This window comes from Mustela lutreola, chromosome 5 (genome assembly GCF_030435805.1).
Source record: "Mustela lutreola isolate mMusLut2 chromosome 5, mMusLut2.pri, whole genome shotgun sequence".
Classification (NCBI taxonomy): Eukaryota; Metazoa; Chordata; class Mammalia; order Carnivora; family Mustelidae; genus Mustela; species Mustela lutreola.
This window is the reverse complement of record NC_081294.1, coordinates 110,009,159-110,021,504: the sequence shown is the minus strand read 5'-3', so window position 1 is coordinate 110,021,504 and position 12,346 is coordinate 110,009,159. Positions and strand designations below refer to the sequence as shown.

The 12,346-nt window shown below is 34.9% G+C and overlaps 1 protein-coding gene across 2 annotated transcripts in view; it reads left to right on the top strand.

The window, feature by feature from the left end:
* The window catches only part of EDIL3 (EGF like repeats and discoidin domains 3), a 423,319-nt gene that overhangs the window by 387,888 nt on the left and 23,085 nt on the right, over nt 1–12,346 (top strand). For both annotated transcript variants that reach the window (XM_059175418.1, XM_059175417.1), the window contains one exon: nt 4,172–4,327. In XM_059175418.1, coding sequence (XP_059031401.1) covers nt 4,172–4,327 — 156 coding nt within the window. The remainder of the gene's footprint in view (nt 1–4,171; nt 4,328–12,346) is intronic.

Genomic DNA, 12,346 nt, shown 5'->3' with positions numbered 1-12,346 from the left:
TGAAAATCAGCTGACTTTCCTAGTCTGCCCTTCCAGGAAGCCATCTGTTAGGGTATGATGCAGACATCTGAAATGTCATTTATCTTGACCTTTCTCAAACAGATGCTCTTAGTTGTTCTATAGTTTTTCTAAGTTAGACACTCTAAAAATAATTATGCTTCACTAAAACATTACAGGACATTTTACAACAAAAGAGTTATATTCCTACATAACCCTCATGCAATACTTCTTTCTTTACTCACATATCATTTGAGCCTTTTTTGTATATGCATCCTTTTTTTACTCATATAATTAAAGGAAAATTAATCTCTCACTATAATTTGGAATCTAATTCCCTCTGTTAGTATTATTTTGGAACCATTTCCTTATTGTAATATAATCCTTTTTTTTTAAGATTTTATTTATTTATTTGGCAGACAGAGATCACAAGTAGGCACTGAGGCAGGCAGAGAGAGAGGAGGAAGCAGGATCCCTACTGAGCAGAGAGCCCGATGCGGGGCTCCATCCCAGGACCCTGGGATCATGACCTGAGCCAAAGGCAGAGGCTTTAACCCACTGAGCCAACCAGGCACCCCAATATAATCTTAATATTCAAATGAGGATGTACAAAACTCCATAAAATTATATTATTTTTAGTAAGCCATTTCACCGATAAATGGGAATTTCAGTGCTTCTAATTCTCTCTACTTTAAGTAAAGATGAAATGACTATCTTTGTATACAACCTGAGAAGCTGACCAAAATATACTATGATCCAGAAGTTGCTTCTAGGACAAACAGGCCATTTCCCTGATTCTATATTTTTTTTTCTAATAACATGCTGAGACTGATAATGGATTATTCCCCCAGATTTATTTATTGTTTTATTCTCATCAAATTCTTTTACACACTTAGTAAATATTAATTCATCTAATCCTCATAAAATCCTATGAGGATTGTTATCTTCATTTTTCAGATGAGGAAAATGAGATGTGGAGAAGTCAAGTAGCCTGCCCAAGGGCATAGAGCCAGTAAGGGCAGAGCCATTTGGGGAACCCAGACCATCCAGTTTTTCTCCAAAAGACTGACTGTCAGTATCAGAAGATTGGAGATGATTTTTAACTCGTTGCCTTTCCCAGTAAAATCTGGTTGGCACCACTGGGCCTCTGTTTCCTTGAACAGTGATGTTACACAATGTAGAAAAACAAGGGGAAGACGGCCGGCATTTTCTGCAGTGGTACCTTACAGCATCCTTGGCCATGAAACATACTTAGGAAGTAGTTTTAGCTCAATCCAGCAAAGCCTTTATTGAGGGACTGTTATATGTAAGCCACATTTAATACAGATCCAGGCATGAAGTGCAGTGCACTGAGCCAAATACCTACCCATATGCCAGCTCAGTACCCTAAATGACCTGCTGTATTCAAGCCAAACCTTGGGAGGTAAGGGTCTGTCTACAACAGCTGAAGGCATTTTGTCCAACATGTTTGCAGTACAACTTTAACTCAGAAGATCTGTAAGAAGGCAAAGTACTTATGAGCCAATGGTAAGCATAGATCTAGAAGAAGGAGCTTTTCTGGAATCATTGTGAACATGAGAGTGACACATCTGTGACTGTGTACCCGACAGATCTGTCCATGTCCTGTTGCAGGAGTTTCGGGTTAAGTGTGGGATGCGGATTCTTTTTACACTAAGAGAGGTTTTCTTAGGCCTGGTAGTCTAAGTTTAATGTAGCAAATCTTAGGACAAAATCCAGCTTGAAACAGATTGCTGACTATTTAAGTAGAGAAGTTGACTTAACTGGAACAAAAAAGAAAAACATTTCTAGTTAAAAAAAAAAAAAACAAGCTGGAGAAGGGGAGCAGTTAAAGTGGGAGAAAAACATATCTGTTAGAAAGAGCCAAGACATACAACTTAAGGAGAAAACATCTCCACCCAGCAGGAAACCCAGCTAAGTTTAAGAAATAGCACAGAAAAAGAGATACGCTATAAGACTCTTCATTGCATCATCTTAGCTAAAGACTCATAGACATTTAGGGACTATAAAGAAGCCAGCCTTAGAAGTGCTCATATTCTTGGTGACAGTTTGAGTTCCTGTGTGTTTGGAGTGTGGCTGGTAATGCAGTGACTCAGAATACTGTAAGGTTTTTTTGCCCGCCGAGCGTCAGCAACATTAAGAGCATTTTGAAGAGCAGTGTCTATGCCCAGGTGTCTCTGTGCAATTATATTTGGATTTAGGACAACAAAAGCAATGCATATTTTTAACTCTGGGCAAGGGAGGAACAGAGATGAAATTCATGTTAAAACACAGGGCTCTTCCAATATTGTAAAGCCAGGATTGACTTGGACTGGGCTTAGAGTTGCTATAAATTTGATGAGTATGGCGAGGAAGCTTTGAGATTTTTCAGAAATTTCTGAAATAGTCACAAAGAACGGAAAGAAATCATTCAGTGAGAATTTAAATGTATGGTGGAACTTTGAATCAGAAAGATGGATTTGAATCTAGCATCCTCCCTTTACTCACTATTTATCTTTAGATCACACATCATGCTATAATGGGCATCTGTTTCCTCATCTCAAAGGCTGTATAGGACTGTTGAGAGGATTCAGTGAGGACAAAAGAAAGCACTTAGTGTAGTTCCTATGAGATAGCAACAGTTTCCTTCCCAGGTATAATTTTGCCATCTTGCATCTCTGTGGGACAGGTAAGGTATTTTAGATGCTATAACACGTTTAGGAAATAGCAAAATCAGAAGTATTTCTAGTTTTTGATAAAATTTCTAAAATGGTTTAATAACTCATTAAAGGTAGTTTTCTGTCTTAATCTGTTATCCAGTTTGAGTCTAAACTCTCTAACTAAGGAATGTTCCAAAAAGTGTTGAAAAGCCCCTATGACTTTTTAAATAAATATCCCTAGGCTGTGAAACATTGGGAATTTTTTTCATATCTTTATTGAAGAGCATCTAAATGCAGTAATTAAATACGGTCTATTCAATGCATTCTCTGTAGCTCTCTTTTCATTCATGTACTGATCTGACCCATGACTGTCTATTTGTGGCTATATACATTGCACAGGATGGAGAACCTGAAATAGAAACAAAAGGACATAGTGGTTGAAGGCCACCAAGGTCACACATGGGATCATGACAGCGAAAGATGATAAGATCAAGGATGTAAGCAGGGCAATTAGTCATAGGAAGTAGGAGGAAGTAGGTGGCTATTGTGGAAGGAGAGAGGAAGCTGTAGATTAAGGAACATCAATAAACCTCAAGGTAAAGGTCTTATAAGAATTGTCTGCAGGGAAAACAAAGATTCCTATAATTTTTTAAAATTCACATCCTAAGAAGAAAAGCTTCATGAATTAGAGAACAAAGAAGAATATACTAAATTTTTCAGTGTTGTGTACTCTTTTTTCATAAATATTAATCCTATCTTTTGCGTTTCAATTGCATCCTGATTAATTTAATGTTTACCAGATAATCATGGGCCTTAAGGTTTTATAAGTACATAGTTCATAGGATCAAACACCTCATGAGCACAGATCCCACAGGTCATGGATGCATACTTTAATCTGTCTTCATTTTTGAAGAATGCCTGACTTCCTCCTCAACATTTAGGATTGTACTTTTCTGAAAGAGATTTTCACTGGACAACAATTACTGTTACTCAATTCTATATTCTGAGCTGATTAAAATTCATAGAGATAATGTTGGCTTTTATTTAATGTTTAACTGTGGTACATATATCATTTTTATTCCTAATGTGTACACAAGTATAGTTTTATTTTTATTGTTATTGAATTGACAAGTAAAGTCAACAAATTGAATTACAAGCACTAGCTGTGGAAGATAATAATCATTTCGAGAAGGTCAGACTTGCCAGCTCTGTGCTATCTTAGTTGCACAAAACTGCATGGCTAGATATATCAGTTTATTATAAAATTGATTGGTAGACTGAAATGACCATCACTTTATTTTAAAATGGTCAAAATAGTTATTCAACTAAACTTATCCAGCAGCAAAATCAAAGTTATAAGCCAATAATAGACTTGATCATCAGTTTCAATATTCAAATAATCAGTGTATTTTTGGCTTGAGCATGTATGTTACTTTAATCTTCTGAATTCAAGAGACTTGCAAATTTATAATGGACTCTATTGTGGCATTTAAATTAAATCTTTTCCTTTTTCTTAGGTGGACCTTCTGGTCCCTACCAAAGTAACTGGCATCATTACACAAGGAGCTAAAGATTTTGGTCATGTACAGTTCGTAGGCTCCTACAAACTAGCTTACAGCAATGATGGAGAACACTGGACTGTATACCAGGATGAAAAGCAAAGAAAAGATAAGGTAAGTGATCTGAATGGTTTAGAATAGGCAGAAATGGAGTACCAAGCTGAATTCAAGTTTGACTGAATGAACTACTTATACTTAAGTATTAAACATAATGGCTATAAAATAATGTTAAATAAAAGTTTTAACATTTTCCATATTATCAGTTATCTAAGATCCAGCTAAATAAAATTTGTTTATATTTTATAAACCTAATAGAAGCTTGAATAATTTATCATAAAGTACATGTAAATAGTTACTGTTGAAATACTTGCCACTATTAATTTTACTTTTTTAAAAGATTTTATGTATTTATTTGATTTTAGTAAAAGAGAGCACACATGCTCTGTCTTTATAAGAGAGTTGGGTAAGGGGCAGACAGGGAGGGAGAGGGAGACAATCTCAGGCTGACTCTTCCATGACCATGGAGCCCAACACCGGGCTTGATCTCACGATCCTGATATCATGACCTGAGCCGAAACCAAGTCCAACACTCAACCAGCTGTGTTACCCAGGTGCCCCTAATTTTGCTATTGAAAAACATTACTGATATTAGTAAAAAATGTTCTTTGGTAGAAAAATATTTCAAAAATTAACTGAAAGATGTTTTAATTATATATTTCCTTGATTATTTTGTTAATTGGGAATTTTAAAAATGGACAAATTTTAACTATTACACTGGTTTATCAAAATTAAAACATAGGTTGTTTCTGTGCTCACTTTCCTTGATTCTGTTTTAATTCATAGGTTTGTTAAATTTTTTGACCTGTGTAGCTATTTTAATATTATAGTAGTAGATATATATTATTGCACCGTACAGTTCTACACTATATTTGTCTAATTGTTTTTTTCTAAAAGTTCTTACCATTTTAAACATCTTTCCATAGTATCTCCTGGTCTGAATTTCTGTAGGGCCCTGAAAAATGGAAGTGCTTAGTCTCTATATCAGTAACTAATTCATTCAGATGTTAAAGTGTAGCCTCAGTTGGACCAATGAAATTGAAACTCATTAATCCCTTAGAGTGTTTGTGCAAAAAACTCTAACTTTCTAAAGACATAACACAAACATATCTTAGTTCTAAGATCTGGGGGGAAACTATAATATGTTAAGTATTTCTGAGTTAATAATGACTTCTTCCATTTTATGTAGCCCTTTCATTCCCTTATTCTTCTCATATTATTAACCAGTAGAAAGTTGAGAATATCTTGCTTTTTTATTTTTTAAGATTTTACTTATTATTTATTTGAGAGAGCGAGAAAGAGAACTTGAGTAGGAGAGAGGCAGAGGGAGAAGCAGACTGCCCACTGAGCAGGGAGCCCAATGTGGGACTCAATCCCAGGACCCTGAGACCTGAGCCAAAAGCAGACACTTAACTAACTGAGCCACACAAGCACCATAGGAATATCTTTCTTCTTCAAATATTCAAGACAGAGAATTGATACATTTCCCCAACAGTATTGAGCCTGGAATGGCTATTCCAGTGGGTCAACAGAATCTGAATTCAGTTCACATAAAATTCACTTTAGGGGAGACATGTTTTTAGGTTTAGATTATAAAATCCATACTATTTACCTTTTAACATCTCAGAACACACCCATTGTGCATCTCAGGATACATTCATTTAACATCTCAGAAAACACACACACACACTTTATATTTTAACATCTCAGAAACTGTTGTATCTTACTATGTCACAATTAAATTGGGAGCATTTATTATTTTCTAGAAGAACCTAAAATAATGGCATGATTTCTAATCAATAGCATCTTAGACTGAATGAATATAGGGTTTTTTGTAAAGCCATCTTTAAATGTATTTGTGAGCTATAGACAAATACATGCTATGATTTCTGGCAAATAATTGTTTCAGCTACTACCTTTCACTTTGTTACAGTAGGCATTCTGATGCATAGGGAATGAAAATGTATTCCATAAAATGAAGCTTTTTAAACTCCATAAATTATATAGCTCTTGAAATTAATTTTAAGACATAAATATTCTCATCCATTATCCATGTGTAATACTCACAAAGGTGTCTGGATGGCTCCGTCAGTTGAGTGTCCAGCTCTTAGTTTTGGCTCAGGTCATGATCTCAGGGTCATGGAACTGAGCCCTACAAGGGGCTCCTTACTCAGTAGAGAGTCAACTTGAAATTCTCCCTTCCTCTCCCTCTCCCCCTCACCCCCCTAAAATAAATAAATAAATCTTTAAAAAAAAAAAAAAAAGCATATCTGCAATTAGCAAAATCCTTATATAGATTGATTTACGAAAGAAATATAAAGAAAATGTGATTAAATTATTGTACTGATGAAATACTTTTTTTTAAGATTTTATGTATTTGACACAGAGAGAGAGAGATCACAGTAGGCAGAGAGGCAGGCAGAGGGGGAAGGGGAACCAGGCTCCCTGCCTTTTTGTTTGTTTGTTTGTTTTTTAAAGATTTAGTTATTTATTTATTTGACAGACAGAGATCACAAGTAGGCAGTCAGGCATGCAGGGTGGGGGTTGGGAAGAAGGCTCCCTGCTGAGCCGAGAGCCTGATGCATGGCTCTATCCCAGGACCCTGGGATCATGACCCAAGCCAAAGGCAGAGGCTTAACCTACTGAGCCACCCAGGTCCCCTGATGAAATACTTTTTTGTCTCCATTTACACTGAGTGTGTGATTTCATGATTGTATATGAATAACTTTTTAATTTTTCCTTTAATAATAGATGAGGCATTTGCGTATTACTGCATTTTATTTCATTATCTTTGTTTGAAATGCATGTAAAATTTTTGTCAAGTTGAACAAGATTTTCTATATCCTTACTGATTTTCTATCTACTTATATTATCAATTATGGAGAAAGCAATGTGGAAATCTCCAACTATAACTGTGGTATTCCCGATTTCTTTTTACAGTTATATCAGTGTTTACTTGATGTATTTTGAAGCTCTTCTAAAAGATCCATGATCAGCTAGGGCCATAACTTCCACTTGATCAGATAGCTCCTTTGTGATTAGAAAATGACCATCTTTATCCCTAGAAATATTTTTTGATCTGAAAACTGCTTTACTGGTATAAGTAGAAGTACTTCAGCTTTCTTTTGATTATTGCTTTGTTGGTGTGTGTTTTTTTCATCCTTTTACTTTTAACCCATTTGTACCTTATATTTGAAACACATTTCTTTAAAAAAAGAAAGAAAGAAAGAAATACATTTCTTCTATGCAGCATATAGTTGGGTCTCTTTTTTTTTCCCCAATCCTACTATCTCTGCTTTTTAATCAGAGCACTTAAATCATTTATATTTAATGTGAATACTGCTATAATTGGCTTTAAATCTGTCATCTTTCTGTTTATTTTCCTACTTGTTGCATCTTTCCAATTTTTTTTTCTTTTTTTCTGTCTTCTTTTGGATTAATAGAATTTCTTTAATGATTCCAGTCGGGGGTTTTTTGTTGTTGACTTATTTGCTATAACTTTATTTTTTATTATTGCAGTGATTTCTGTAGGATTTGTAGCATATATTTAAACTTACTTGTCTACCTTCAAATTAATGCAGAGCCCCAGAAACTTACCTCTAGAAGCACAAAATAGATCTTAGCTATAAATCCATGTGCTTAGGAACCACATTTATTATAACACTTGATTTTGACATTCCCCAAGTAAGTCTTACCATAAAGAAAGAAATAGGCTCCCACTAGGCAAGTTGGTCAACCATGAGAGTAAATTGATGCCCAGTGAAAAGGATGTAGGCCAGAATTCTTATGTGAGACAATAAATCAGTGTCATCTGTCCAATATAAAAATTTCTGAAGAACTAAACCATTTTAATATTATAAATATGACAATCAGCTAAACCTAGACCATGTAACTGGTAGTTTTAAAATTAAATTTAATCAGCTTGTTTATGGTATTACAACTAATTCACTATGATGAAGAAAAGCCTTAGATAAGTTTATTATTTATTACTGAAGAAAACAACAAACTCCAATAAACTGTACATAAGAATACAGCAATTACTATTATCATAAAGAAATACTTTATGTATAAGAAGGAAGAGCGAAAGTTCTTTGAACACTTGGAAATGTAGCATATATTATATATATATATAAATATATATATATATATATACCCATCATAATATACATGTATATATATTCAAATAGTAAAATATTTTTACTAGGTATTTTACCTCTAATTTTATATATTCTTCATAGGTGTGCTCTTCTTCTTTATAGAAGCCCTCCACAACTGAGCAATTAATCTTTCTGAATAAGCCATTTCCTATTGATTCCTAATAATTATTTGTGTCTTGTTCTCCATGGTTACTTTCCATAAGGGAAAAAGACTTCAGTCTTTACAAATGCAAATTCAACTACAAACTTTCAGCCACACAAGTATTATAAATGCACTGAATGTTTTGGCACAAAGCGTGTGCTTGTGAAATGTTTTATGTATGTACATTTCAAAAGGAAATATTTACAAACAAAATTTTCTGATTCCCTTTTTGTATCTTTCCATTTTTATTGACTGCTTGTCTAATAGATTTTTGGGGTGTAGGTATAGAGGTCTGCTGTAGATCCAGAAACAAGATTACTTCAGAAAAACCATTTCAAAATAATAGCAATTTTCTAGGTTTACCGCAAGTGGTATAAATGAAATACTAAAAATGTATGAATGCTGAATTTTTAAAAAAATGTATGAATGCCCTTTTTGTTTCTCATCAGTTGTAACTGAATAAGCCTCAGGAAAGCAAAACCAAGGAAAAAGTATAAATGTACATTGGAGTGTGTCTAAATGTATGTGTCAGTATATATGTATGTGTGTGTATATATGTGTGCATGTGTGTGTGTGTTAATACCTAAAGTCAGTTAAAGAAAAATACATTCCTATTCTCTTCATTGAAATGTCAGTTTCTCATTATCTTCCCAGAGCCTTTATAAGAATTCCAGTTTACTGTAGCATTTTATTTTTTGACAAAACTCCACATTGTATCTTTCATGACGGAGCATGTGATGATACCATCACAATCTCCACATTCTTATTTTTTTCTTTCTTTTCTATAATATTTTCTAATGTTTAACTGACTTATATTTCTCTACTCCATGGATTCAGATACGTTTTTTATTTGAAAGTCAAATGTTCCTTTGCTCTCATGAAAGTGACATTTGTTTTATACTCTTGGAGCTGTTTTTTACTGCAGTTAGCAGGAAAATTGCAAAATTTGACAGACACTTCCAGTGTTTAATTTTTAAGGCTATAAGCCAAAGTAAAACAATAATAAATTTCAGGAAGGGTTCTTATATGGAAAAATTAGAAATGAAAATGGATTTTCTCATCCAATATATTAGTCATAATGTCATGGTGTTTAAATAAACCTGAATTCACACCATGGGGGCTTTCTTCTTTGGGGGAAAAAAAAAGAAGCTGGTAATATTCTGCCTCCCTCCCTGAAATTGTCCAGGTTTTTAAAAGCATAAATCAAAAATTTGCAGCTTCACCCTGGATTTTCTATAAAGGAAAATCCAAAACTTTGTTTCCAGTAAGATTTTATTGGGTCCTTAAAGATGCCACATACTCATCAAGAACGATCTTGCCACACCTTGTTGAACTCTAATTCAGTGGTTACCAAAATTGCCCGATCCTGACCCTCCTGGGGGAGCTTGTTAAAAAATACACATTTCTGGGCCCTGCCTCTGACTCTCAGAGAGATGAGCTGGGAATTTAAATGTTTACAGAGGCTCCAGCTAATTTGAATAAATGTTTACAGAAGCCCTAGCTAATTTGAATAATGAGCACGTGTGGGAAAGATGACTCTGGCACCAAATTTAAGTTTTTGAAACTGAGCATAGTTTTGTATTTTTCTAGTCAGAACGGAACATATTGTGTGATAATTCTTTAGGACTGACTGGCCTCTAATTTGTCAGTGGTACAAGTCAGTATGAATCTATGTCTCTGATGTAAGTTTAGATTTTCATATTTGCCAGTTGTCTCATGAATACCCACAAGGAAACACGTATTAGCTTTAAACAAATTTTAAATTTAAATAATAATTTTAAGCAGTTAGGAACACAGATTAGGTAGAAAAGCATCTAGAAGGATGTGACATTTATAGTCATTCAATTACATATTATTCTGGAGGCAGTTATTGTCTACTGTGCTGGATGTACTGGGGGAAACCTGATTATGACAGCAGGTCAAAGAAATCCCAGCCTAATAAGGAACTTGAGAATGGTAGAAAAACTTTGATTCAGTCAGCTCATTTTGAAGACTCAAAAGACAACCTACCAAGTGTATTATTCGATAAAATAGCTGTAGGAAATAAGTAGCACAAGCTTAGAGTTATCTAAGAAAAATAATAATAATATTAAATTAAGCTCATTTCATGAAAGTCTATGACTCTGCAATAGGAAAAAAAAAAAAAAAAGAGTTCCTGGTTCTTCTCTACTTCCTTTCCTTTCTCAATGTCAATGTAGGGGGAGAAAAAAGGCGGCAACGTCACCAGTCCTTATTAGCAAAGCCTTCATAATCTGCATTGGAGGACATATTCAAATTAATCCATAATTACAGATGCTGCAGGATATCCTTTCGTTCCTGCTGAAGCTGGCACTGTGAGTAGCTGAAATTAAATTTGAATATTCAGAGCTTCCGAAGTCCAGCTCTTCTGTGAGGCAGAGGTCAGATAAGATATCAGTTCAGTAATAAAAGCCATGCTGCTCTTCTGAAATTTGAGCCGGGTGTGAAATTTGGAACCTGTGGAATCTTCTGGGAGGTAAAATAAATGGAATCCCCAGTGGCATTCGGTGAGAAGGATTGTAGCAGGAGGAAGTGAAAGGGGATGAATGAGTCTTTCAAGATGGAGCAGCCACAGGTTTCTGAGCTGCAGAATCAAGGACAGTCTCCCAGTCTTACAAGGAGACCATTAGTCTCATCCACTCAAATAAGGCGAAAGGGAAAGAAAAGATGCTGCTTTTCTGAAAGTGGTTTCCAACAACTAATTGACTCTACACAAAGCATTCAGATTCAAAAACAGCAAATGAGTCGTGCCCCTACATGCCAGGGATTTTTATATGTAGTCACTGTAAGGTACTTACGTAGGTAATTGGGTAGTGACTTAATTGGAACTTAGTTAAGGAAATAATTCTACGGTTTCAGCGTTGTCTAAAAATAAGGTTGGTGTTATCTAAATAAACACCATCTGGTATCAACTGTTATTTAGAATTTTATCTGCTTTCTTCCTTGTCATAATTCAATATTATGGGACCCGGCTGGGATTTGTGTTGGTATAAAGAATACACAATCACCTGTATTCGCATAGATGTCGATGTTATTAGATTTTCAGACTCAGGACACCTCCTGAGACTGTTTCTGTTTTGGCGGAATGTAAAGTTCAGTGATGGGCTCACCATTTTTAATTTTAATTATATTAAAAAGCCCTCCCCAAGAGTTGATAGAGATAGTTAATGTCATGATTCCGCTTTTAATGCAAAACCAAAAAAATGCATAGAACTAAGAAATTAAAAGAAAAAAATGCAGTCTTTGGGGCTGATGTGCTCTAGACTGAATGAAAAGTGGTAACAGTCTGAAATAAAATATTTAGTAAAAACCTATAAATAAAACATTCAGTTATTGCCATAATCTATATATACCAACTAAAAAGTTCAAGGAATTCCTGTTATACCTTATGGAGCTTTTATAATTCATGCTTTTGACAAAAATAGAATGGAGCCCTTGTAAATTTTACTAAGGCCTCTGACCAAGATGGCTGTATCTCAAGAACTAACCTCGTATAGACGAATTGATTTATCAAAGTGAAAGTCATTTGCAGACTTAGATGTGCTGGAATGGGAAAGAACAACCCCACTGAGCACGTTGAAATTCAGAAAGCAGCTTATTTCACCAGTGGGAAGTGCGGTAGCCATTGTTAAGGAGCACAGAGAACAACGCGACGTGGACTCAGCAATCAGAATCAGTTGGGAGATGGAGTCTGGGGGTCAGAAACAAGGCAGAAGACTGGATGCAAGTCCAGATGCAAATAGACAAGGGCAGAGGTCA